The 26,942-nt window shown below is 41.1% G+C and overlaps 1 protein-coding gene across 1 annotated transcript in view; it reads left to right on the top strand.

Moving 5' to 3' along the window:
• Window positions 1-26,942, top strand: part of KLHL14 (kelch like family member 14) — a 56,865-nt gene that overhangs the window by 8,475 nt on the left and 21,448 nt on the right. Inside the window, exon 2 of the mRNA XM_059485519.1 lies at window positions 6,439-6,560. Within this exon, the coding sequence (XP_059341502.1) occupies window positions 6,439-6,560 (122 nt within the window). The remainder of the gene's footprint in view (window positions 1-6,438; window positions 6,561-26,942) is intronic.

Genomic DNA, 26,942 nt, shown 5'->3' with positions numbered 1-26,942 from the left:
TCACCAGTTTGCTTTGCTAGTAACATTCCTTTGGATTCACCTTCCTTGCAATGCTCCAGATATTCAGTGTGTAAGTAGTAAGGATATCTTCAGCATTCAGGTCTGGTAGTGCAAGGAGGCAAAGATGAGAAGGACTCTCCTCTGTGTTTTTTCCAAAGGAGCCCTGGATAGGTGTCACTCTACCAGGATAGTTGTTACTGCTAAGCTACCTGTTACATCAGAGGCTTTTACCCCAAAAAGGAAGGGACATTGACTTCAAAAAATCTTCCAGCTAAAAGCTGGAAGATAACTCTTAAGTATTAACTTAGAGATCAACAGTAGTGGGCTTGGTTTCATAAAGAAAAATGGGATTTTCAGAGCTTCAAACAGATTCTAAGTTATTTCAATACAGGAGATGGAAAATTACCTGGCAACTTTAGAAATGAAGGAACCTTTAACTTGTAAGGTAACTCTGTAACAGTTAAGTGTGGCCTGCCAGGTAAAATATTCACTTACCCTTAGACTTCTGCTTTTAGAAGGTAAAGGAATGATTATTGTTAAAGCAAACATTAACTAATTCTTTTCTATGCTTTTTTTAAAGTATTGGACAAAATTAAAAAAAATTTCAAGTCGATTCAGAGGAGGAAACCAACAATCAATGTCTGTAGCAAATCATTCTCAGCTTAGTATTTGTCTTCTTAAACTTCATTCTATCAGTGGTCAGCAACATGTATTAAATGAGCATCCTCCTCAGTGAACATTACTGTGAGCTCTGCTGCAATGAAAACTGGGGTCTTCTGCCAAGCCTGCCTACACGGAGAATGAAAAGATGAAAACCAAAATCTTCATTATAAGACTGGTTTCCAGGTTTTTAGTATTTCTAGAAAGCTTTTTCACATTCATTCTAGTGTGCCTGGGACAATAGGTGCAAATTAGAAGAGGCAAAAAAATCCATTCATAAAGCAACTTCCATACATTCAGGAAATTTTTGAAAATTCTTTGAACTGAAGAACTAAAAAAAATATTGGTCATCATTTGCAAGAGACTTTATCATGCCTTACATTTTGACAAAATCAGGATGTTTTTAATGTCTGTACTTTATCCATAAGGGGAAAGTCATTAGGCAGGATTTGGTCTGTTGACTGTGAGAACTCAGGTCTTCCCCTAGCACTGCTGTAGGGTTAGGTAGAGATTCTAGATGCCTATTCACCTATAGGTTGATGTTTGTTAATTCATTTTATGCAATGACAAAACCTCATAAAATTCCTTTGTCCAAAATAAATTTTTCATTGAATCTTATGGCTTTCATTGAGTTCATAGTTAAACTCCCGGATAATTAGATTTCCTCTCTATTAAACATGTGTTACTAATCGTGGCTATCTTTGCAGTCAGCTATGGAAGCCAAAATCCATTGAAATAAGCAGTTTTCATATGACACTTTTGTTGCACTGAAATGCCCATCCAGGAGCTGGGAAGGTAATTGTTGAAGATCACATCCCATGTTCTCGATAGCAAAACATTTTTTTCAGCCACGGGCAAATGGATGCTTGCAACATTTGTTCAGTTTTGCAGACTGAAACTAGATTGTCCACTACATTTTTTGTTGAACACAGCATCCCTTCAGACCCCTTTTGAGAAGAAAAGGGTTGCTAAAGACCATCCTGGTTTCTGAAGATGAAATTAAGTTTTTGGTGTTTACAAACAAAAGGTCGGCAACTCAAATGTTGCTTGGGATAGTATGTATCTCTTTGTGTATTACCTGGAGGTTAGTATTTAAACCACTCTGAAATAATTTGTTTCTGCTGCAGGTTAACACAGCCCCCTTTTCTGAGATTCTTGCTACTTATTTTGACAGTGTCACTGTCAGACTCAGGTTTCTCAAATCCTTTGATGTAATGAGATATGAGAATGTAGATAAATGCACCATGCATTCACCTGCCCTTGCTGAGGCTGTGCTGCTCTTATGGCTGATTTTGTTTGTGCTTAAGTTCAGTGGGCGAACACCTGGAGTTCTGTTTGGCTGTGTTTAAGGTCAGCACTGTCAGGTCCCTGCTCTGAAGAGCTACCCATACTCAAAGCCGTGGTGATAGCCTATATGAAAAGATAATTAATGATCCAGACTTCTGGGTTTACTATAGCCCTGAGTTAAGAGAAAAGTATAGTTGAATACTCTTTTTCTTTTTTCTTTTTTTTCACCGATGACCATGATCACTTGTATGTCTTAGGATGCCTTTCTCTTTCTGATGTGTAACACTACACTGGATGCATTAAGAACCACAGGATTGCCACTTCATGGTTGTATTCTTGCCATTTATTTGCATTCTCTAATACAGAGGGCAGAGCATTGTTTAAAAACTGGAAGAGTCTGGAGCAAACCTGTTGTTGAGGCTTGTTTTCTTGCCAGCTTTTGTAGAATGAACTTCTACTAATTGCCCAGATAAGGAAAACCCACCAGTGCAAGATTGATGGATATGTTAATAAAGAAAAACAATGTACAAGAAGAGTATTTCCCATTCATGCGTTTTCCATTAACATGAGGCCATCAAGGTTGCAAAAGAGTAGGAGTGGTTTCAGGAGTGTTGAGTCTCCAACAGCCTTTTCTACCAATTTCTTGTGAATCTGTAAACTCTCTTGGGCTCAGTCTCTTGCCATGAATACTCATGGTTAGTTTAGACCATGGACTGGTGATCTGAGTTTTAGAGCTGACGGACATCTGCTGCTGCCTTTGAAGTGAGTAGGATTTAGTTATGTTGATGGCTATCTCTAAAAATGAAGCCACTTCTGTGAGTGCTCAAATTCCTGGGTTTGTGTGCTTGAGGGAAACTACACAAGTTTGAAAATGTTGACTTTGAAATATACTTTGGTTTCCAGTCTTGTAAGTAGACAAAATAAATTTCACACCACATGAGGTACCCAGGAACTTAATTAAGGTGAATTAAGTGTTTTAAAATCTTAGCCGAACAGAAACTGCAAAGTGTGTGCAGAATAATAACAACACATGCATGTTCATCAGTGAGAACTAGAGTTTTGGAGTCTAAATCTAAGTAATGCTTTCAAGATAACATGTGGATAAATTTATCTCAACTTTTTTACCATGACAGCCTGCCTGTCCACAGCTTAGCCTTCCCTGACCAAGACCTACTACTGTTAATGGAACACAGGGTGATCATAAAATCCTTGCTGGAGACACTGTGAACCACAGCATTAACTGAATAGAATATTAGACTGTAAAAAAAGAGTGTGTCATATATAATGAAGAACATTTCACATTGTAATCTTGACTTATCCAAATAGCAAACATGTAATAACACACGAGAGGGAGAAGCTTTATCTTGCTCAATGTATTACACATATTTTTGAATCCTGTCTTCACCACAGTGTTTCACTGAATAACATTTTTATTAATATTTGGAAAAGTCTTCTGCATATAAGTGGCCATTTACATGTTTTTCATATTTTAGAATGTATTATAAGATTCTAACAGTACTGCTTAGTGCAATATGAAGCATAAATATAACATAATAAAGAAAATATTTCTCAAAACCTAAATTGCAGCATTTCACATTAAAACTTAAAACCGGATCTGGCTCCAAGGAGACATATCAGTTTAAAGCCTGCATGTCGTTAGCCACTGTATTATCTTTACTTAGTTCATTGGAAGAGCTCTCAATGCAGATGAATTAGATATTTTGGGTATAAGTACCCATCTCTTCTTTGCCATGTGAAATTTCCCTGTGCTTTTGGTAGAGACTGCTGACTATTCACTTCTTACTGAACTTTTACCAAAAGTCTCTGTTCTTGCTACTTCCCATTTTAAACATATTTCAAAAATTAGTATTTTTTAAGCATACCAATATAGCAGCACTGCTCCTTCTCAGGAAACAGTAGATTCTTGGGCTGTTTGGCTGAAAAAGTAATGTTAAGGATAGTTGCAACTGCCAAAGTCTGGAAACTCAGAGTTATATCTGACATTTCATTCTTCACCTTAACTATTGAGCCTTGGCCATTCATTGGATTTTCACAGTGCTTTGGAGTTAGAAGGGAGTTTTACAGATGAAAGATGAAAATCAAAATAAACTCCTTTATCAAGTAAACCTTGCAAGGGCATTCTGAATTTTACAATGCACAGGGAGTTGATTGTGATATAACATACAACACAGGAGGGCTGGAATAAACAATTTATTCTCTATTGTTAGGGATGGTCATGCATAACTGACTTATGGCTCTGGTTTGCTCTGCCACTTGTTACGTGTGCAGTCATCCCTAACTCATACCAAAACCAGTTTATCATACTCCCATGTTGCACAGAACACATCAAATGTTCTCTCATTAAAAACTTTACTGGGGAGACTGAACGTTATAAGATGCTGGCAGTGCTTTAGTAAGCTTTCCCTGGAGCACTATGGAATCTGTGCTGACAGTGATCATGAGATGGTTCCTGATATCCTACAGAGCCACAGTCTGCTGGGCAGGTAACAGTGCTCATTGACAGCACATAGCAGGTGCAGTGCAGGCATCCAAGGCTGGCTTGTCAGAAAGACTGAGGGACTGCAGGGGCTCTCCCCAAGTCGGGAGAGAATCAAGGGGTAGGACAGTGTGGGACAGTGTCACTGCCCCTATGGTTTAACTCCTGCTCCTGCACTGAGGGTTTTGTTTCATCCACTGTGAATTCATGACCTTCTCTGAGCGCTAGATCTGTTTAAAAAATGGATAAGGCCATATGCCAGATTGTTCCCTGGCCATCCTTGTCATAGATGTATCTGTAGTCTATAGTTGTCTTTGGGACAGCCATTTGACAGATTTTATTCTGGAGCATTGTGTGGATCAAGCCCTCAGCTGTGTATTCCCTTCCTGAGGGATGCTCCTTGTGGTTGGTGCATGTCTACAGCACAATCTAGTTTGGTTTTGCCCATTCTTCTCAAAAGAAGATGCAGTTCTGCTACAAATGTGAATCACTGGGTCACCAGCACACATTCTAGGTAGCAGCTGGAGTGAAGCCAAGAGTGTGCCTCAGTTGCAAAGCTCCCATTGCTGGAATTCACTGCTGAGCTTGGAGCTCCTGGGTGGTGCTTTGACCCCACCACAAGCATCTCTGGTGCTAGGCTTTGGTTCCTGGTGTTCTGTGCCTTTATTGGCCGTGGTGTTTGCTGCAGACTGACACACAGAGTGCTACACAGGTGTAGGTGTTGTCATGCCTGGAAAAATGGTGTTTGACAAGGGTGCTTTCCATCAAATGCATGGTCCCACTGCACAGTCATTCACATGGATGGCTGTTTTCCAGGCTACATCACCTTCCTACCTTACAGGAACATTTTGAGCCTAGACCTTTATTTCAGTGCTATCTCACCCAAGCTGAGTATAACTGGTGAAAGTTCAATTATATGCAAAGTGACTATTAAAGCATCAGGGCTCATCTGGGGCTCTGTGCCTCCCCTCCAGTTTTCACTTACAATTGTGCTAAATCCCTCCATGCTGCAGAGAAATTGTACGTTCATCAGGTGGGGCATCGGAGGCCAGGGTGCAGATAACCACTTTTACTGCAGACGAGACATTGCAGTCCTGTTCTTAAGAACTGCCAGGCAGATTGGGAATCACGGTCACGGTTAATAGCAGCGAATTGCCAGCTCTTGATGGGTGGGTAGTCACTCCTTTCAGTGGTTGCCCCCTGGGGGAGAAGGTAGAAAAACAGAGGGAGGGAATTAGAGTGACTTTGCACAGTTGAGCAGGTTCATGCCGCTGGATCAGTGGCAAGCATTGGCAGGGCTCCACTCTGGGGAGGCTCACAACAACATCACAGTCTCATTTTTACCAATTGGTGTTGCTATAGCCAGTGGTGCACAGGGGGAGAGCAGAGACGAGGGGGGGAGCCGGGGGGGAGAATGAAAGCAAGAGTCTGGACTAAATTAAACAAACAAAAGTGCTTGTAAGTAGCATTTAACCCATAACCATTAGCCCAGTGCTGCTAATTGTACTAAACTATATATCTGAAGTTCAGTGTGTGATTAAAGAGTTGGCTCACAAACTCTCTGCATAACCTTAATTTTTTCAAGGTTCTTTGAGTGTAGAATGGCTTATAATAATGATTTTGACTAATACGAATTTTGACATGCAACTTTAATGCTTAACCTTAGTACAACTCCAGAGCATTTCATGTGTATTCAGCTGTAAAGAGTGATGATTTAAAGGGATAATATAAGAAAAAGGTCGTTCTAGAATGAACCTCTAACAAATTGCATAAAGGAAGCTTATTATTCCATGAGTAGAGAGATACGCAGCTTTTCTGATCATTTTTCTGCTTGGTTCAAAAAACTGTTGAGACATGATTGGGAAAAGAAACACAAAAAAATGAAATAGAAAACTGCAAGCAATGAACATTCTTTTGATGGTTATGATTTTGTTGCCACTAAAAATACTCCTCAGTAATGTGGTTGTTCATCTTTCCTCTTGTTTTGGGTGAAGAATTCGTTCCAATAAGAAAATGCTGTTATTGGTTGGAGGATTGCCTCCCGGACCTGACCGGCTACCCAGCAATTTGGTTCAGTATTATGATGATGAAAAGAAGACGTGGAAAATACTGACAAGTAAGTGGTTTATTTTTGTACAGTTGTCTTGATGAATTTAAAAACATGGTTAATCAAATTAGACACTTTATTGATTTGTTTCTCTTCAGAGATTTGTTTATGTATCACAAGGGGCTTCACAATGGAGCAATAAATTGAGATTGCAGAAGATGCTAATTTTATAATAGGATAGGCCTAAATTAACATTGGCTTAAAATCATTCCAGTAAGTTTTTTTTTAAGTAAACTTGTAAGTCTTTCAAGCTGCAACATGAACCCATGCATATTTATGTATATATGAATAAAATCTGGTTTAGGAAAAAAAAAGGCATTTTTTTCAAGACATTTTTCTCAAGAGTCAGATCCCTGGTAAGCCGTAGTACTAGAGCACACCTTTGATTCTGTTTTGCATTTTCATTTCCTTCTTCCAGCTTTATCTGTTGTCCACAATCATTAAAGAAAGGTTTCCTCTGTACTACCCTGCGTCCATTGCTGACAGAAGCATTGGTGGAATATATCAGCTACAATAAACAGTGCATGGAGGCTGCTATCACAAAATTCTTTCCCACCTTCTTTTAATAGTGGATTGGTTTTAGAGTAAGTATTTTGCCTCGAGCATCGAGATTTGGAACTTATTGTTATGTTGGTTGTGATTCCCAGTCTGACTTGGTCATGGAATCAAATCATAGCTTCTTGAGTGCAGCAGGCTGTGTGTGCATTAGTCCCCTTGTGGCTAAACTGGCTGCATTGGTCAATAAAACTAAATTTTAACTGTCAAAATTGCCCAAAGCAGTATAGATAAAATAATAAATGAGCAATTTTGATCCATAAATCAAAACCATACTTCTAAAACTGGACAACTGGTAAAACCTGGATTTCCTATTAGACCTGCTTTTTTTTTCCCCCAGTAAAATACATTTTACAGAATGTTTTTCTCCTCCCTTATCCAAAGCCCTGTAATGGCATACATCCACATAATTATTACATGCAAAATTAGGATAATTTTTTTTTAATTACTATGATGCAGGACTTGAAATAATGCCCTTGTAGACTGATTTTCTCCCATGGTAGATTAAGGAGCCTTTTACAAAGTGATGTGCCACATAAAGACTGTTTACATATAGATGACCTGGACTAATAGTTGAGGGTGTTGTAAAAGAATGACAATTACAAAAGGTTATATGAAGTGTACATTATAAAAGTTTATAGCATCTGTGCTAGGGAATATATTATGCCTCACATTTTTCAGAATAATGAGTTACAATACCCACCTCTGTAAACTACTTCTAAGAAAATCCTGAAGATGGTAAGTCATTGAAAAATCAATGATACTGCCTAAGGCAGGTGTTTTTTTCATTTGCTGTGTCTAATCCAGTGGCTCAACAGGAGAGGCAGGAGGAATGGATCTCTTGCTTCAAGATCTGAACTCTCTACTGAATTAAAGTAAAAAGCTCTTTTCTTGAGTCTTAACTAGCTGTAGATTGTCAGATTTTGTAAGAATGGAATTTACTCAGCTCCTGCTTATTTACATTGTGTTGCAGTTTCCAAGAATGTGGGAAACTACCCAGAGGCAGGATATCTTAATGCTCTGGTTAAATGTTCAGCATCTCTAGTGTTGGACCAACTGTTTGTGGTGGTGTTGAGAGATGTTTCAGGATAATTTTATTAGAGAATTTAGTCTTTTCTGTGTTACCTTTAGAAACAGGGAAGAAAAGTTCTCTTTCCACTATGGCAGTGCACGTAACATTCTGCGCTGTGGTTAAAACCAAGGCATTTGTTACAGTCCTGGAAGTTTGGGCTCAAGCATTTACTGCTCAGCACTGGAAGCCCTGGAGGTCCCAGGATCTGTCCCAGTGCTGGCTGAGGCAACAGCTGCCAAATACAGAGCCCTCTCTTGACATGAGTAACCCTGTTCTTGCAAATCCTGCCAGAAAAGGATGTCCTCTTGGCCTGGGCTAAAGTTTGAAGAACACAGAGGAGAACATCTGTCTTTTCATACTGAGAAAGACAAAATGTTAACAAGCATACTTTCTTAGAAAATATTTTACTAAGATTGTAATTGTTACAAAATGGTAACAATAACTATTAAAAAAAAAAATACCAGTTGAAATAAGAGTTTCAAGTATCACCTTTTTTTTCAGACTTATGAAAGAATGGGAGGTAAGTCCAAGTAGATCTTCTGTCCTTTCTGTGAAACATTGAAGAACTATAGCATAGGGACTTGAAGAGCTGTGACTGAGAAGTCTTAGGGAACACAACAAACTGTACAAGCTTAAAACATAGTGGTAGCTCAGTGCAGCCGTGGTGTACTATCAACATACTGTGACATTTATGGAGGGTGTAAATTTAAGGACATAGTTCTGTCTTTATTTATAATGTATTTTTTTTGCAATTTAGGAAGGAGTTCTCTTTCTTTACCTTTTTACCTCTCTCTCAATCCACTGTTGTCTTATCAGAAATATACAATCAGCAGCAAAGGCAGAAGATTTTTTTTCTTTGGGTTTTTTTTTCTTATTTAGATAGTACTTTCAGTCCCAGTGTTGCAGTTAATTCTCAACTTGTCAGTGCAAATGATGGGTTTGCTCCTCAGTGAATAGGGACAGAGCAAAAGCTATGTCCTGCTCATGAGGTTCTGTGATGGGAAGAATTTCAGTTCCTGTAGTCTGGTATTTCAAGATGTTCTATTTTATTATTGCCTTAGGTGTATTTGATTTTCTCCTGTTACATAGTTTTTTCTTTAACCTTCTGGCTGCCAATAGGCTCCCCCACACACCAACAAAATGCCACATTTCGCACTGAGAGGCTTACTGACCCAATGTAAGTGTGCACAGAAAGTCCCCCTCCCTTCCTCCAAACCCATTTGCATTCCTCATTTTCTGCTCTCTGTGCCAGTGGCATTTGGGGGTAGGGATAGTGGGAAAGGAGCAAACACTCAATCCTGGGTGCAGTGGCAGGGCCATAGAGGAGGAGGTGGATGAGAGGAGCCCGAATCTCGTCTTGTCACTGTCCACTGAGAGGAGCCCCAGCAGTTGCTCTCAGGGCTTGCAGACCCCTTTGAGAGGGAGCTGCTGGCCTGTTTCCTTTTGCCTTCTCAGCAGGGAGAGTGGCTCACTCTCAGCACTCAGTTGCTTAGGGCTCTGTGTCCTGCCCTGTGTGATGCATAAGGAGCAGGAGAAGATCAGCCATCAGGAACTACTGGCTCCATGGCACTGCAGCTGGAGCTGAGAGGATGGGTGCAGGTGGAACAGCACGAGCTATCGAGTTTGACAGCTCAGCACAGGAGCAATCTCATTTTGTTCCCTAGACAAGTCTAGATCTATTGGCAGGGGATCCTGCCCACCTCTCTCTGCCTGGATAGCCAAAGCACCAAATGCATCAGTACTAATGGGAGTAATTCGAAAGGTATCAGGAAAACAACTTGCCTTGTTCATAGACCCGGGAGAGGAGGGGAAGCGTGCACCCATTTCCAATTTTTTAATGTCATCATCTATAGGCAAGAATGCTATGGCTCAGGGGATCGGTAGATTTTTCACAGTCTAGTATTACTGTGTATTTTTCCTATCTGGTATTTCTCAGAGAGTTATTGTTTATATGTTGACAACATAGAGGCAGAATAAAGAGGAAAAGAAAGGAGTAAGTTAGTGGCATTCTACAAACATTTTTTACCACCTAATTTTGCTTGATACGGCCACAATCTTAATCTGAGATTATAAATAATATTAGGCACATCATAATGTGCATGTTGGTGTTTAATTTGAAACACTTATTGCACAGTTGTGCCTGAACAAAGTTGAAGCTTTTATAGACTTTATGATAAAGTGCAGCAAATACCTTCACTGCATGGTTTCTTTTCAGGCCAGCCTACATCTGCCCAAACAGTGTTCACTTTTTAGCTGGGTACTACATAGATCACGTTGCAGCAACAGGCTACCTTTGCCCAGTGACACAAATGGAACTGCTGAAGGGGGTGTGACAGACCTCAGTAACAGCAAAAGTTCTGCTCTGTTAATGGGTATTCATTATTCTGTGATATTTTGTAGTCTTTATAACTACTTACTGGATGTGGGGCTTTGGGAGAGGGGGGATCTCTGTGTCACCACCTCATACCTCACTGCTCAGAACCAGCCACTGCTGCTTGGTTTTAATTACCAGTTATGGTCCTGCCAGGAGTCTAATTGTGTTTAATTCTATAACTCCTTTGGTTGTTTGTTTAAACTGCAACGTTTAAGATTAATTAAACTTTAAGGAAGTGAAACAATGTTGTGTTTGTTAGAGTTATTCTATAATAATTGCAAAATCCAGAGCCTATAAAGATTTTTTGTGTTCAGAATTGCATAGCTTTCCCAAAAACCCTACTGCTAAGGCAATGATGTATTACTTTCACTTTCATTATATGTTTTTAATCAGAGCGTGACTTCACACTAGACAAAGCGATGCTTTATGCATGGTCTCCCTTGTTTTTTGCTAAAATCTTTTGACATGATTAATTTTACTTTAATGCTTTTGTCTTGTTGTAATGGTAAGGATGATGGGTATAAACCAGGGCAAAAAAATACATGCTTTTCTGTCATAATGCTTCTAAGCATTTAAAAATATATTAAATGAAAGAAAAAAGTATCACAAGAGAATGATCTAACTGGAATTAAATTTCTTGCTGTGTGAACAGAGAATGCAAGAAATAAATAAAAATGATGCAGTCATTGTTATAGGTGCAGTTCTTTTGTGTTTATTTCTATAGCAATTTATCCATCTGTCTGATTGGAAGTGATGACTAGAAGAGAAATTGAGTCTTATAGGTTTCTAGATATACAGAGATTCCTTGCTTCAATCTAAAATTCCTTTTTCTCTGAAGCACAAAAGGTAAAGTGCTGGAAGCATTACTGAACTCCTACATGGCATGTTCCATCCACGTGAAGCTGCAGCTGCAGCAGATACTGTTTTCATATCAGTACTTTGTTTTTCAATAAGATGTTAATTGTAAAATTGCTTAACTTCCCTAGTTCACCACATCATGTTGGTGAACCATGGAGAGAATTCAGTGAACTTCACAATAATGGCAAATATATCTAAGGGCCATAATGCATTTATGCTTAGGGATTGCACTAGGTTTGGATTTTAATCCAGCATAAAAGCCAACATCATTGTCCAATGAGAACTGTCTCATATTTTTTGGGGAAAGACAGGGAAATGTCCAGAAATTTGACAGACTGGAGAATTTAGTCAGGATGATCAGCACCTATTTTCAGGTTTCTTCTTCTCCCTAGTTATCCCTTAGTCTTTTTTTCTGTTTGTCTTGGCCTTCCTGCCCTTTGCTAGGTATGTTTAAGTCAGCTGCGTTTGGTCCATGTGTAAAGACAAACAATGAAGCAGGCACCTTGATTTCCTTCCCAATCCCCCTTCTTCCTGCCAGCAGCAATCACAATGTTAAAGAGTTGTCATTTTCATCTGATTCTCTGACCATAATGAGCAGTCAGAAACCTTTCCACCCTTGATGCTCTGATAAAGGCAGTCCATCTTTTCCTTCCTTCCCCAGGCTGGCTGTGCTTTCATTTTTACATGAAGCAGTGCCCTGCAGGTAGTCTGGTCTGAATACAACATATGTTATTTCTGTCATTTTGACTTTTTAAATTTCCCTTGAATATGTTCTGTGACAGTGCAGCAATCCTCTGTCTTCAGTACCAACATTTTTGCATGTTAGCCAGCATTAAGCCATACTGATGGTTCTCAAAACCCTTTGAACATCATTATTTATGTACTTTATCCAAAGGGAAGTCAAGTGAAAGGAAGGTAGAGTGGTTTACTTCAAAGTCAGCAATAGAGAACCCAGGTCACTCCAGTCCCCAGCCTGCATTGTTTCTGCTGGAATAGGTCATATTTCTTTCTTCCATGTTTTCTTTGGCAGTTCTGTGCTCAGTTGTATCAGCCTTTCCTATACTGAATGATACTTTGTCTTTCCTGAGGAAATTAATAACAAAACTCATGTTCCTCCTTTTCTGAAATGTCTTTGGAGTCTCTGAGAACTTCTCAATCCTTCATTTGTTGGAGTGTTTAATCCAGTTTTCTATTTTCCAGGTTGGCTACTTATAAGACAAACAGTATGATTATAGCTCACATCAGAGGCTCTTGGAAGAAATTTTTAAAGGCTTAAGTGTCAGCTTGAGTACTACTAGATGCCTAGCACACGTTGTGCCTTTGGAAATGTGGTGTCTTTCAAGTAAATACGTTCAATCACTGTAAAGCTTTTACTTTTTTGAAGAATGATATTAGAAGCAAAGATTTTCTCCTTCAATTTACCCCAACACAGTTGGTAACTGAATAAAGGAAGTGATATTTGCAAAAAATGTATTAAATCAGATGGACAGGTTGTCTTGATAAATGCTTGTTCTAATTTCTTCCTCCCTCTCCTTTTTTTTTTATTGTAGTTGTGAGAATAGTGCACACTTATGTTAGTCAAAAAATGTGTCTTGATGAGCACTTCTTGGCAGCCCTGATAAATTTCATCTCTCTTATTCCATTTATCCAGCAGTTGGGGATGCTGCAGCTTCTGCTTCAGTGCTGTGTCAAGGATGGTTTCAGCACTGCATTGAAAAGCTTGAGCAAGCATTAGCATATTGCTAAGCCAGTAGTCTTTATATTACCCACTAGACAGGTTTAGTAAATGTGTAGATGTATGTAGAAGATGTACATGTGCACGTATGTACATGTTTCTATGCATCCTCCTTAAAGAAACACATAGATTGCGCTGAAAGCTAATTTTAAAACATAAATTCCATCTATATTTTTCATCCTTAGACCCTTTTAAAAGGTTCAGAAGCAGGAAAATACAGTCACAAAGGAAGAAAGATTCACACACAGAAAACTTGGCTGGTTGGTATGACTATCCAGCTTTAAGCCTGGATTTAGGAGATTAATTCAAGGTGGTCATACACACTGCCAATAAACCACATGCTTTACACCTACAGGGAAGTAAGAATATAGAAGTGAGGAACAGAAATACAGTGAAGAGTATTTTTCTACATGTGACATAGCAGAGGTTAACCACAGCTCCCGTTCTGAGGATGATGCGTGGGAGTTCAGCTGTGCAAGTGCCATTCATGGTGCACGCCTGCGTGTCTAAGAGCAAGGCACTAGTCTGAGAATGAGTAAAATATAGTGGGTGAAAACGTAGCAGGTTCTCACAATTATTGCTTTATTGAGATGTTAAATATTATTTTCTTCTGCATTGCCATTTGACATAACTTTCAAGAAATGTCAGCCCTCTTTCAGCACGTTTTTGTTTTTGATTACAATGTTGTCAGCTTCTCCATTTACACAAGTGTTACTAGATTGTTTCTTCTGTTCCCTGTGCCTTGTAAATGTGGTGTGTTGTAAATTCTGGATAGTGTTCTATTCCTGTGTTCCCAGTGCCTACACATCTTGCTGTGGTGTATCTTTGAAAAAGCTCTTTTCACTGCATTCAGTCTGTTTGTGCTAAAGCTCTCAACAGTCTTTCAGCTTCTCTTGGCTGCTCTCTGTTTTTTGTTATGAACTTGTGAACACCCACTTGTGTGGAAACCAGGCTGTTCATTTCCTCTTGCATATACAAAGATGCCTGAAGATACCTACTCATCTTCATCCTCAAAAATGCCATTGGCAAACAGCTACTTCCAGGGAGAGTCCGTAAGTGTTACCTCAATGCCCTGTTCCCTGCCTGTGCTCAGCACGACCCTTTGTGGTTGAAAACCTGAGGGGGATGAGAGAACAGGGCACAACCCCCTTCCAAAACACTGAGGAGTGCCCCTTCCTCAGGCAGGACACTGAGGCAGTGGAGAGCTGAGTGAGAAGGCAGCAGGGGTTACACATGTGAGTTACCCCATGATTGGTGCCATTTTCACAGCAGATGCTGATGTCAGGCTGCTGTGGGGACATCTTACAAAGAAAGGTGCTGGCTCCTGGAGATGCCACTCCTTGCTACATCCTTGCAAGGGCATCAGAACCTTTGACTCAAAGCCTTCTTCCTGGATCACAGAGCTTACCTTTTTCCAAGTCATCTTTCTACTTGAGTTACATATCTTTACAGATGGCTTGAGGATGACAGTTCCATTTTGCAGCAACTTCTACTGCTTAGTTCCAAGGCAAAATGAAAAAAATATTTCAAATGTTTTGGCAAAACTATAGTCACATCAGAACATCTCTTCTCAACATTTCTTGTGAAAGAGGGTTGCAGTTAGAGCACAATTTTTTAGCTTGTGAATTCTTCATGTATGTCCCAAGGGGGATTTCACAGCTCCACCAAACAAAGTTTTGTCAAGCTTTGCAAGGCTAACTGCAAACCAGAAACTGCCTAGCTACAAGTGACAGGTGGCTTTGACTTCACCAGGTGATCTACAGAATGTAGATACATGGGCTTAATGCTGCCCTAGAGGCTCTGCAACATTTTGGGTCCATCTCAGCCTATGGGCATTGTCTGTCTGCTATGTACACACATCTGGTCCAGTAGGAACTGGCAGCTGCCTTGTCCTGTCTTGTGTCCAAAGCAAGTGTCCCACCTGGCTAGATACAGATTTCAATAAAGTCACATCATTTATACCTTGCCAAAATGTTCTCACCAGACCTGTTTGTGTAGGTTCCTCAATACTAAATGGCCACTGTCTCTAAATTGTCAACCATCTGGAATAACTTTAAAGCTAAATTATATGTCACTCTGCAAATTCAGTGCTCCTTGCTTTCTGGTTTTTAGTTAATTCCAGGTAAAATTTGTGTGTATATTCTTACCTACTTGCTCTGGGATTTAGATAGCATTAATGGGAACTAGGCAAGTATGGAGATGAAAATGAACTCAGGTGTATTTTTAGATTCTTACTTTGGAAAGCATTCCCTTTTCCAGTGGCTAATGTGGCATTTATGTAAAATGGGTTGAAAACAGGATGGCAGAACTCTTCTAGCTGGGTAAAATGTAACAATAAAAAACTCTCATTGAAATCCTCCGATTTCTTTGAGAGATTGGTACCTTTTATGAATTTTCTCCTCTCAAATGTTATTAAAAGACAGTTTCCTTCTCAGAAGTGTACACAATTATTTGCAATACAGATTTTTGAATCCTGCTTTAGCTTTCTCTATTTTTCTAAGTGCTTTAGTGGTAAGAAGTGAAAATTTTGCATCCTTGACTTAATTTGCTGTTGTATGTTCTTACTGTGTTGTACAGGCTCATTGTTTATAGGAAGTCATTCTCTTTTCAATTTTCCTCTGTTTTCTCACAGCTTAAGTTCCTTTCTCCCTTCCCTTCCCATCCCTTTCCCCTTCCCTACTTCCCCCCCCCCCCAATTCCCCTACCTTCCCCCTTTTTAAGACAGAAATAAAATTTATTCCATACTTGAGAAAGGTTTTCTCTGAGCTTTCTGTCTCATACCAGGTGTTGTATGAGCTACTGCTTTGATTTAACTGAATGCTGGAGTATCTGCAGGAGCAGACTAATATGTCTTTATAGGGATGGGTTTTGGTGTGTTGTTTTGTCATATTTATATATTGTGATTCTGCTCCCAAATGGGGATTGTGCTACTATACAGAGTATGCAACTGCAGAATGACTCTTCACACCGAGAAAAAAAGTGTTAACAAATTGAATAGTAATGAATTAACCTGCAGAAAAAGCATTTTGCCCTAGTACACAGAAACCCTGCATAACTAGAGCATATAATTTTAAATGAAGCAGGCTCCAGGAATGCCTCAATGGATGTGATGTCGACAGTAGCTCATAATTCATGGATATGAATTATGGCTGAATATCAGGAAAAAACTTCCTGACATTGAGATCTATTAGGTTGTGGAATAATCTCCCATGGGAAGTGGTGGAAGTCCCATTGCTTACAATCAGACTGAACACTGGGAAAGGGACAAATCCTGGCCTGGCCTCAATCTTTTAGGGCAAATTAATTAATTGCTTTAACATGTGCCTTCCCATCAGTCCAGACAAGTGGTCTTTTCTGGTATTTGCCAGGCAAGAGCAACAAAGGCAGCCCTACAGCTGTGCTGCCTCTGCTTGTGAATAGATCACCCCAGGCTGATAAAAAGGGTGCCTTTGAGCCCCCTCCAGAGCTGTTCTGGAGAATTGCTCTGATGGCTTCTTGGGGGCTGAGTGTGAAATACACGGGGCTGTGTTTTTGGCATGGAATGGTGGCTGGTTTCCTGCTGCAGTGCCCTGGGCTAACCGGCATGTGAGGGCTCTGGTGGGTGAGCAAGCCCAGCACCCCGGCTGTATGGCATGGGAGATCCCACCCAGGATCCTTAAGGCCACAAAAGGGAATAGGAATCTTTTCCACAGTGCAAACATCTGTTTTCCATGGAGTGGGTAAGCTACCCGAGCGTTCCCTGGGCTCAGCAAACGCTCAGAGCGGCCAGTGGCTGATGCAAGCCTGTCGTTTGCAGCAACAAATTATCTGTGACTGAATCATCTTAAAAATTCCCATTTTATTACAAGTAGATAATGTATTTAATGCACACTATTTAGCTTTAATTTGGAGGGGGGAGGAAGTCTTCAACTCTTGAGATGGCTGTGGCTCAAACTATTAAATCAAGCTTGTTTCCTTGTGAGCAGAAACTGCAAGTAAATGCAAGTGATGGTTCTGCAGTGATGAAATTAATGTATATCAGTTCTGATTATTTTAAATATATATATACACATACATATATATGTATGTATATGTGTATATATTATATACATATATATATATATATTTGTTAGTCTATAATCAAGAAAAAAAACAAATCTGGTTCTTTCTTTTTGATCCTGCAGCTCTTTGACATTCCTTTCATGTCACTTCAATCAGAAAAGTATCTTTTACATTTCTTACAAAACACACACCACACACACACACACATATATATATATATACATGTGTGTGTGGATTGAAAACAAGGTTTGACTCCAAAACTTACTAGAAGATGGTAAATGTTCCTCCTGGGCTAAGCAGCAAAGGAAAAATTGAGAGAGAAATGTGCTTCCACCACTTTGAGGTGGGGAGGCTTGGCAAATTATGTTGTTAGAAATCATTAAAATATATTTAAATAGAATTACCATGATGAGTGATGTATGAGCCATGTTTCTTCTCTTCTCCTCCCTCCCCCCCACCCAGTTTTACATGCAGAATAACAAAGTGTGTGGCTCCAATCTGTACTCAGCAGCAGCTGCTTGCTTGTTGGTCAAGAATTGCAGCTGCTGTATGTGCATGGCCTTAACCAACATACACACCATATGTAAAAGATACTTTTCTGATTGAAGTGACATGAAAGGAATGTCAAAGAGCTGCAGGATCAGAAAGAAAGAACCAGATTTGTTTTTTTTCTTGATTATAGACTAATAAAAAATAAGTCCAATTAAAAAGAAGTCTTCTGCCCTCATGCATATGAAAGGCATTGTGCAGGCATAACTAAGGCAGAATTTGACTCCCAAATTAACTCATTTGCTGGATGCAAAACTGAAAGAAAATCCTTATGTCCAGTTTATAAGTGTATATAATGAAAAACTGCAACAGCAGAAAAATGTATTCATATTATATCTCTAATTCAGCAAAGTATTAATCACACTGATGTTCAGCAGCCTGTTTAAATACATGCTTAAGTACTTTACTAAGTACTGCCTGTAAACAGCTCTATATGGTGGTGCATTAACATAGGACAGAGTTAATCTATAGACTCTCTCCAGAGGACTGCAATTACTTTAAGCACTGTGGCAGCCAGTAGCACAGAGCTGGATGATCTGTGGTGCCCCAGTCCCAGCCTTCTGGCTACTCCCCCTGCAGCCCTTGTCTCCCAGCTGTGTTACCACCGATGTCCGCATCAGCTCGTTTAAACTTTGTTTTATTCAGCAGAATCACCACTGCTGTAATCAGCTGGGCATTTACTGGCTCCCATCAACTGCAGCTCCAGGAAAAAGAGACATGTTCAGGGCAGAGATGTCCCGAGTAAGGATTTATCCAGTGCTCAAGCCTCCAGCTTAACTCCTGTTAATGTGCAGGATGTTTTAGGGGTTTTCTGCACCAGGACATATTTCACCCAGCACGATTGGAGCCACTGTCCTTTTTTTTTTTTTTTTGTCAGCTCTCATGCTGTCTCTAGCACTGCTCCAAGAAATGATCACTTCAGCACTCAGAAATTTGATTTTTCTTAACTGCAAAGATTTACAACATCAATAAAGCCCTGACATAGCATCCGTTTTCCTGAAGCCATGATTTGGCTTCACTCCAGCAGCTTTATTTTAGCAGCCTGGCTTTCCTCAGAGAGGCAAGGCTGCCATGGAAAGAGGTTCCCCCCCAGGTAAAGCCCACCTGAAGTAGTTGCAGTCACTTCAGGGCTTTGATTGAAACTTTCAGTGTTGGAAAATAATTCATTGTCATTGGAGAAAATAATGGAGGGAAGAGTGTTTTGGCTTCACATGGCACAAAGCAGTGCTGTTCAGTGGGAATGAAGCTACATCTTGACACCATGTTTTTTTACCTCTTCTTCTGAAGTCCCTAATTACATTTTAGCAGTATGCAAAAAATGCTTTTGAGAGCTCTGTGTTTCCCTTGAGGTTCAGAGGTTTTGCAGGGTGCTGCAGGGTTAGGCTCCTGTGGCTGCTGGAGTGGCCCAGGGATGCAAAGCCAGGGATGGGAATCCTCTTCCTCTTCACAAAAGCAAGGCAGCAAAAGTAGCACCAAAGTGGGGAGTGAGTAATTACACACCAGTTTTGGGTGTCAGGAGCCCTACAGAGGGTGCAGCTGGGGTTGAGGAGTGACTGGTTTTGGTTGGTTGGGTTGGACAATGGGGGCAGACACCAGAGCTGGAATCCTTCTTGGGTGGCCTCCAGAGGCTGGTGCAAAAATGTCAGGCAAGTGTAGCAGGAAAAAAAACCCACACACGCAAGAAAAGGAGAGTCTGGGCTATTAGAGGCAAGAAAAGAGAATGGTGTGCACCAAATTCATATCACTCTGTGAAAACTATGAGTGAAGTGTATTAAGAATTTAGTGTCTATTCTACTTGTAAATGACTTGTGGTTATCCAGTAGAGAAACCAACAGACAGATACTAAAAACTGGGAAGAAATATTCAATTTACCCATTTTTGATCATTTTATATGCCTTTTTAATGCATTTTTTCCTGGCACTGGTGGATACAGTACTGAATTCGGGCCCTTGACCAGCTGGGACCTTTAAAACAAAGGAGAGCTCAAGAGCACACCAGTTGGGGCTGGGTCAGTAAAAGTAAGTTCAGTTATCACTACACCACACCATAACAATTTTGGTACTCACAGTTCTCCCCTGGGACTGTCCCCTGAGAGCACAACAATAATGCTGCCCTTTGTCATGGGCCCAAGTAAAGCGTAACTGAGTACCTAATTCTGATTACTTCAGGGAACTTGCTGCAGAGTTACATTAGCTGTGTTGCCAACAACTTTATCTCTGATCTTGCACATTTAGTATATTAAGACAAAGCTGTGTGATTCAACTGATTGTTTTCAAATGGGAGGTTTTGATCTTATAGTTGAAAATTAAAAGACAATTGAAAGCAAATTGAGGAAAGTAAATTGAAGGGGCATCAAGCATATGTAGTGTCTAGGATTTAGTGGTGTGGCTTGTAATTTTTGAAAATGTTTTGGGTTATCAGCACTTGTACTGTAGAGTAGAGAACAAATAGCTAAGCCTTCATGGTAATATGATTTGAAGGCAAAAATTTTGTAAACTTGCTTAGTATTCATTTTATCAAAACTATGTTTATGCACCCTGGTGCTGCAATAGGAATGAATTTTTTTGTGAAGATCTAGTGAAATGGATCTCAGCAAGTGCCCCAAACACATTTTTGCAGTTGATCAGATGTTCCACATATTGCAGAACACCAGTAAGTACTTTATATAGAAAACAAAATAAATCAGAAGAGTTACCATTTAAAAGCTTACATACAGCTGATCATGTGGAGCTGTCTTTGCAGATTTAATGGCTAAAATTTGGCTTTAAGGACTCTATAGAATTTTAACAAAGTTATTTCTGCAATAAATATTCCATACTGCTTCTTGGGATGTGCAGAGTCAGTGCAAAATTTCAGAGTTTTAGTAGTGTATAAATAGGGTATATAGAGTAGGTTGCTTTCATCAGCTCATTTTGCAGGTGGTTGCTATTCTTGTTTGCTTGTCACCTGTGGAAGTTTATTGAGTTTGGATCTTGTGTGATTCTGTTGTGGCCAAAGGGTTGCAAGAGATCCAGTCGATCTGCTTTTCCCCAGGTAGCATCCAGTCGCTGAGCCACAATGCCTGCTAGTGCTCTGTTCCTAAGTGGTTACGAATGTAAGGTAAACTGTGCTCATTTAAACAATGTAATCAGTGCTTAAGGTAGTTTAAGCTAGTGGCTTCTTCTAATTGTGGAAGGCTAGGAGCAATTACCACAGCCCAGCTGATAAGTGGTGGCTTCCTCAAGCACCGTGCTGCACCAAAGCAATAGTGTTGATCATCTGTTTGTGCTCTGTTGTATGAGTGTTTGTATCAGTGGTAACCTCATTTGTGTAAAAACACATTTATTTTAGCCAGATGTGGATCAGCAGTCTCCATATTAATATATATGATCAAATGCCCTGTGCTTGGGGTTATATTCTGTCTATTAATTTATATAAAGACTGCAAACTCGTTAGGCAGGATCAGTCTGCATTAATGTCCAGGAGTGATGCACTGCACATTCTATCAGCATTTTTGCAATGAATTAAAAAAAAACAACAGCTCAAATGCACTGTCTTATTTTATTTCCTTTGTGTTTCTTTTTCTGCCACATTTTTTTCATCTGCTTCTCTTTGTGGAAGTCCAAATTCATCGGGAATGAGAGTTAGATTGAGTTTTCACCTGCAGGGTATGTGACAGGACTCACTGTTGGGCAGGCACACATCTGTCTGCCTGTGCTCCTCTCCCTGTTCACAACTCAAGTGCAATCCTGCCAAATCCAAGTGCTGCACTCCCACTTGGGTATACCCCTGCATAAGGCTCTTTCAAGGTGGTTTTTCACTTGCAGGGAAAGCAGTCTGTGCAGTATTGTCTGTGACTGACTGCAAAATTCAAGTTGTTCCATTGCTGGGGTGAAGAGGAGAATGGAGGGTGGGTTACCCCTGCCTGTACTGCTGCCCTGTGTTAGGAGCATCCCCAGCAGCTGCTCTCAGGCAGTCTTCCTCTGCTGAGCAGAGGGACTTTCCCCATTTGTACCATACAAAAAAAAAAGAAAAGACTGACTTCAAAATCATCCTGGCTTTTTGCTCTCCTTCTCTTGGCCATGGAGAAGGAGTCTGTAGGAGCTTACAAGGCCAGGCCAGGTCATGAGAGAGTACTGTGTAGGGGATCTCGGGTGCTGGTATTTTTGGGGGAAGCTGGAAGAAGCTGGATGTTGGGAAGTAGTGTTTGGTTGTATTTTATATACAGGTTTAATATAAGTATTGTTATTGGGATGGATGGTGCCTTCAGAGGGACAATTCATCTTGTAGGCTGTTGGGGAAGAGTGAGAGAAGGCATAACTCAGCAGTGGTGGATGGTAATGCAGGTAAATACAAGTCCCTTCTCTCCTTCCTGGATGGACTAGACAGTTTCAGCTTCATCACACCTTCTCCAAAAGATCATTCTTTGGGAAGATGAGAAGAGAGCTGTAATCTGGCCACCATTATGCAGTTCACTTGGGGACTAACTGAGAAAAGTGCTGTCTTCCCATTGGAAAGGACTGACTCTTTTGGAAAGGACTTTTTTCCTTTAATTCTGTAGTTATCTTTTTGTGTCACAGTTTCCTCATGTCCTCTTTCCTCTTCCTTACCCCTGTAGTGAGGAAGCATGCTCTCTGCTAAAAGCGAGCACGTTGTTTTCACCCAGCTTCCAGATCATTATTGAGAGCGAGAGGGAGAGAGATTTGGCGGAGTATTGGCGGGGACGGGAACCGTGCCTGCTGTGTTTCACTGGGACTGGAGTAGAAAAGCAGATGTGTGCGGACTGCCAGGGAAATCGCTGACTGATCCTTGCGCAGTCTGGGTTCGAGGAGCTGAGACAAGACGAGGCAAGGCAGGTATGAGTGATAGCCGTGCCAAAGCCTGAGCACCTGCCGTGCCCATTGCAGGCGGCGGCGGCTCCGCATCCGCCGGCATCGGCGCGCCGAGCATTCCCGGGCGTTTGTGTACTCCGTTTGATTTCTTCCCTTTCACGCCGAACACGCGGAACAAGCAGAAGTGAACTGCTTGGGAGGAAGCTGGCTATGCCTTTTTTTTGTGCTGCGTTTCACCTCTTTTGTTTTTTGGTTGGCTGCAAAACCTGAAGCCAAAAGATGACTGAAGCGCCTCTCCCCGGGGCGGGGGAGCCGGGCACGCCGCACCCCATCTAGCGGCCTGGCCTCGCACTGCCGGCGGGAGGGAAATGCGGCAGTCAGGGAGGGAGAGCAGGAGCAGGAGGAGGAGGAGGAGGAGGAGGAGGAAGGCTCCTGCAGCTCCGGCCATGGGCTTCGTAGGCTTCGGATTCCGCGACACCTGCGAGGATGATGCGGAGATGCCGAAGCAGCAGGAAGGTGTTAGTGTCTGTCAGAGCCGGGTGAAGCACGCACCGAGGGACTCGCACCCAGCTCGGAAAGAGTGTTAGACGCACGGCGATACTAAGCCCTCTGGAGTTAAGAAATGTGAGAATTAAGCTGCCTCTGCAACCTTAATTCGGCCTCTGTTTGCATAAGCACTAAGATAAAATCTCCAATGATATCACACACTATTCTTTGTCACACATCGGTGCACAGAAGGGACTGTGCTGAATTTCTGCTCACAGCATTTCTCCGCTGGTGTTCGGCAAGTAGATCCTGTCTGTCACATGCTTCTGAAATACTCTTCAGAAGATGGAATCTTTTCACAAGGTTTTCTTCACAGACTTCACAACAACTGCTTCATGGGCATTCATTGTGATATTTTTGTACCATCCTCTTTGTGAGGAGCATGGTCTATCATTGTTCCCATTTTGCAGACGAGGAACAGAGGTGCAATGTGATTAAAGTAAAAGGTGTCCTTTATTTTGGGGTGCCTGTTTTAAGACCACTCACACCATGGTTTCCAGTTGGCCTCTCCCACCTACTTGTGTTACAGCAGTGAGCACAGAGTGCTCCTGCGTATCAGGCATCAAATCAGGCTCTGAAAATGAGGCACAGGTAACCAGTGTTCTCAGAACAGGAGAAATGGGTAGCTGTAGAAAATGAACAGCTTAAACTGAAATGAAAATACACTTTCTTCTTTTCAGGATCATTTTTCTGCCAGGTTCTTGCTTTGAATGGACTCATTGGGGGGCTCTGGATTGCCTGGGCTGAAAGAGGGACAGGGCCACAGCAACCCTGGGTTAAACCCATTTCAATGGCTTGGTATTATGTGCTGAGGTTGTAGTTTCACAACCATTACAAGCTGATCCAAACTGGTGCTGCTGTTAATACATCAGTCCTTCACTTCTTCTCGTGGCTTCACACTCCTGCTCACTCCAATTTGTGGGGCCTGGCAGGGAAGCCTGGTGGGGAACAGATCAGGATTAAATTCAATGCACCTTAAAAAATAATGTGTTTTCTCAATTGTTTATTTCTTGGCTTCATGTGTGCACAGGCTATCACAAAGAATGATGGATCATGAGACAAGAAGGGGCTGAAGTGTTTTTTGCAGTGGCAGTTTCCACAGACCTCTGGTGTGCATGGGCCTGGACCTTCAGGAAGGTTCTCCTGGAAGCCAGGGGGTGTAAACATGACTGGGTTCCACCCAGATGTGCTGACAGCAGAGGAATGTGAAGACTGCAGGACAGTATATGCTGCTGTGTTTGCAGATTTTGCTGTCTCTTCCTTCACACCCAGTACTTTTGCTGTGTCCCCTCTGACCTGTCCTGATCCATCCCTGCCCTTTTCCATTTCACTCCTTCTTCAGTTCAGTCTCCACCAGAACCTGCTCCAAGCCATGGTTACTAGCACAGCGAGTCCCAGTTTAGTTCATACAGACTCTGTGTTTCAGTCTTCACTTTCCTTCATCTAACTAACTGAAAATTATACCTTCCTGAACAAATTCTCTTTGCAAAATAAATGTCTTCAACAAAAGATGCAAGCTGTTTGAGGATACTTATATTAAATATATTATTATATTATAAAATACACAGTTAGGTATATTTTAAGTCTTAGGGATTGATCACAACAGCTTTACTTTAGTCTGCTGTCTGTGTTGAATCCAGCAGCGCCAGCATGGCCAGTGATTTGAATTACCATGACCTTTTATCCTGTTTGTCAGCAGCCCACAGCCATGCACTAGTGTGTGATTTGTGAATTATTTGTGATTCTGTGTGAATGTGGTTCAGCCCATGAATTTTGACACCTCTGGATTTAAATAGCAGCCGCTTGTGCTGTGATACTCACCATGGTATTCAGTTTTGAGAAATGTGGTTTTCAGTCTGTTTCCTGACTGGTTGCTTCATAATTCCACAAAAGGTTTTTGAAAACACAGGGGTATGAGTACTTACATGGAGTGGAGTTTTGGGATTGTTATGAGTAGGCATCACAACACATTTTTCACTACTGTTTTTTTATAAAAATATTAAACACTACCGTTTTCATACAAAGCAGAAGAGAATTAACATAATTTTAGTCCACATCTTTTAATGGATTTTTTTTTCCAGCTATACATTCTGATCTTGTCTTCTGTGTATAGATTTACGTTTGTGGTTTTGCTGCCTAGGTAATTTCCTGCCCTGAATTTGAAAATTTTCTGTGAGTCTGTCTCTCCCTTCCTTAGAAGCTCAGATGTGGAGAAAGGTTTAAGAGAAAAACATTTCTACCTTGTTTGTATTGGAGAAAGCAGTCTTGGGTGCTACCTAATTTATGTGGTTCAATTCCTGTGCTTCCTTCTGTATTTGTATTTGTCGAGCTACTGATAGACAGCTGTGGACAGTCCTGCTTCTGCATGCGGTGATTGGGCATGCTGGAAGTTAGGCATATTGGACTTTGAGGCTTTTCTTCAGATACCCATATGAAGTAGATGTCTTCTGGGAAAGGAAGATTTTTTTTTCCAGGAGGTAGGCATGGGACAGTTCCTTCCACCATCTTCTGCTTTAGGTCTAGCGCTTTAGGTATAGGCTGGACTTTCTTGTAAACAAAACCTTTCATTTGCAAATATTGAAGTATTTAAAATCAAAACTTGAAAAATCTGTAGCAGTGAATTTTAGCAGTGAATTCCATTTCATCTGTTATGAATGAACTTAGGTGTATCAAAACTTCTTTTTTAATAGGGTGAAATATGGGTGTATCCTTCCTCCATGTAGAGATTTCTTAATGGAAAATCGCATTTTTATTTCCCAGGAATGACTTCGAGAGTTAGTGGGAAGAAACAAAACCCTAAATAACTCTAAAATTTTATGTCAGTCAAGAGCTGAGAGCAGAGTAGTGAGACTGAGAGAGAAGATTGTGGAAGACTTGGGGTAGTAGGGGCCAAGTAAGATATTGCTGCATGTGATGAATGCCTTTAAAGACATGGGTCCCCAAGGAGCATCAACAGGATCCAGCCAGGGAAACACAAAGAGGGGCTGTGGTTGTTCTGAGCTTGGAAGGTTGCCTTCAGAGGAGACCAGGAGAATGTGTGCATCTCAAGGTCAGATAGAAATTGGGCCATAAATGAATACCTGACCAGTCACAAGCAGTTGGGCATTAACACACCACTCCTGGGTACAGTGTTCTGCCCCGTGGCACTGTTGGAGAAGGGAATGCGTGTCCTTGAGCTGACATCTTGGAGAATCTGAAAGCCCCCGCTGGGACAAAATAGTATTTCTTTCCAGAGCATTCTGGCAACTCTGCAGTGGTTTTCTCCCATCAGGGACTGTTCATCATTTCGTCCATGAGAAGCTTTTGTTGTGCAAAATGTCACATCATGAGACTGTTATGATGTGACGAGATGTCATTTCCCAGGAATACATGTTGGGCTCCACTTCAGCGACTGCAAACCCAGGCCTGGGTAGGTACACAAGATATTCTACTGGGGGGCAGCCATCACTGGGGTAGCATTGCATAACTCATGGTGGTGGACAAGTGTCTCTTGATAAATGCTCTCTGGAAATCCGTTGGGCATCTGGATGGTGAGGGGCAACCTTCAGCAGGTAGGTGGGTAAGCAGGGGGTAATAAAACAAGAAAAATTGTCACTTTGAACCTTTCTGCAGGACCATGCATGCATCCTCTGCTCCAAGTTGTGCCAAGATTTTTGGTGTATTCACTTACAAGAGCTTCTCAGACCTGCATCAGCAGCTCAGCTGCACAGAGTCATTCCCATGGGGGAAGCAGCAGGGAACACAGCAGAGTGTGCATAGGTTTTCTATGCACTTCATGGGGGAGATTGTGTCAAGTTTTTGATACAGGAATATCAGTTTTCAAGGAGTGAGTGCAGTATTTATCTACCTT

The sequence above is a fragment of the Ammospiza nelsoni genome, chromosome 1, assembly GCF_027579445.1.
Source record: "Ammospiza nelsoni isolate bAmmNel1 chromosome 1, bAmmNel1.pri, whole genome shotgun sequence".
NCBI classification, from domain to species: Eukaryota; Metazoa; Chordata; class Aves; order Passeriformes; family Passerellidae; genus Ammospiza; species Ammospiza nelsoni.
This window is presented reverse-complemented; position numbering and strand designations above follow the sequence as displayed.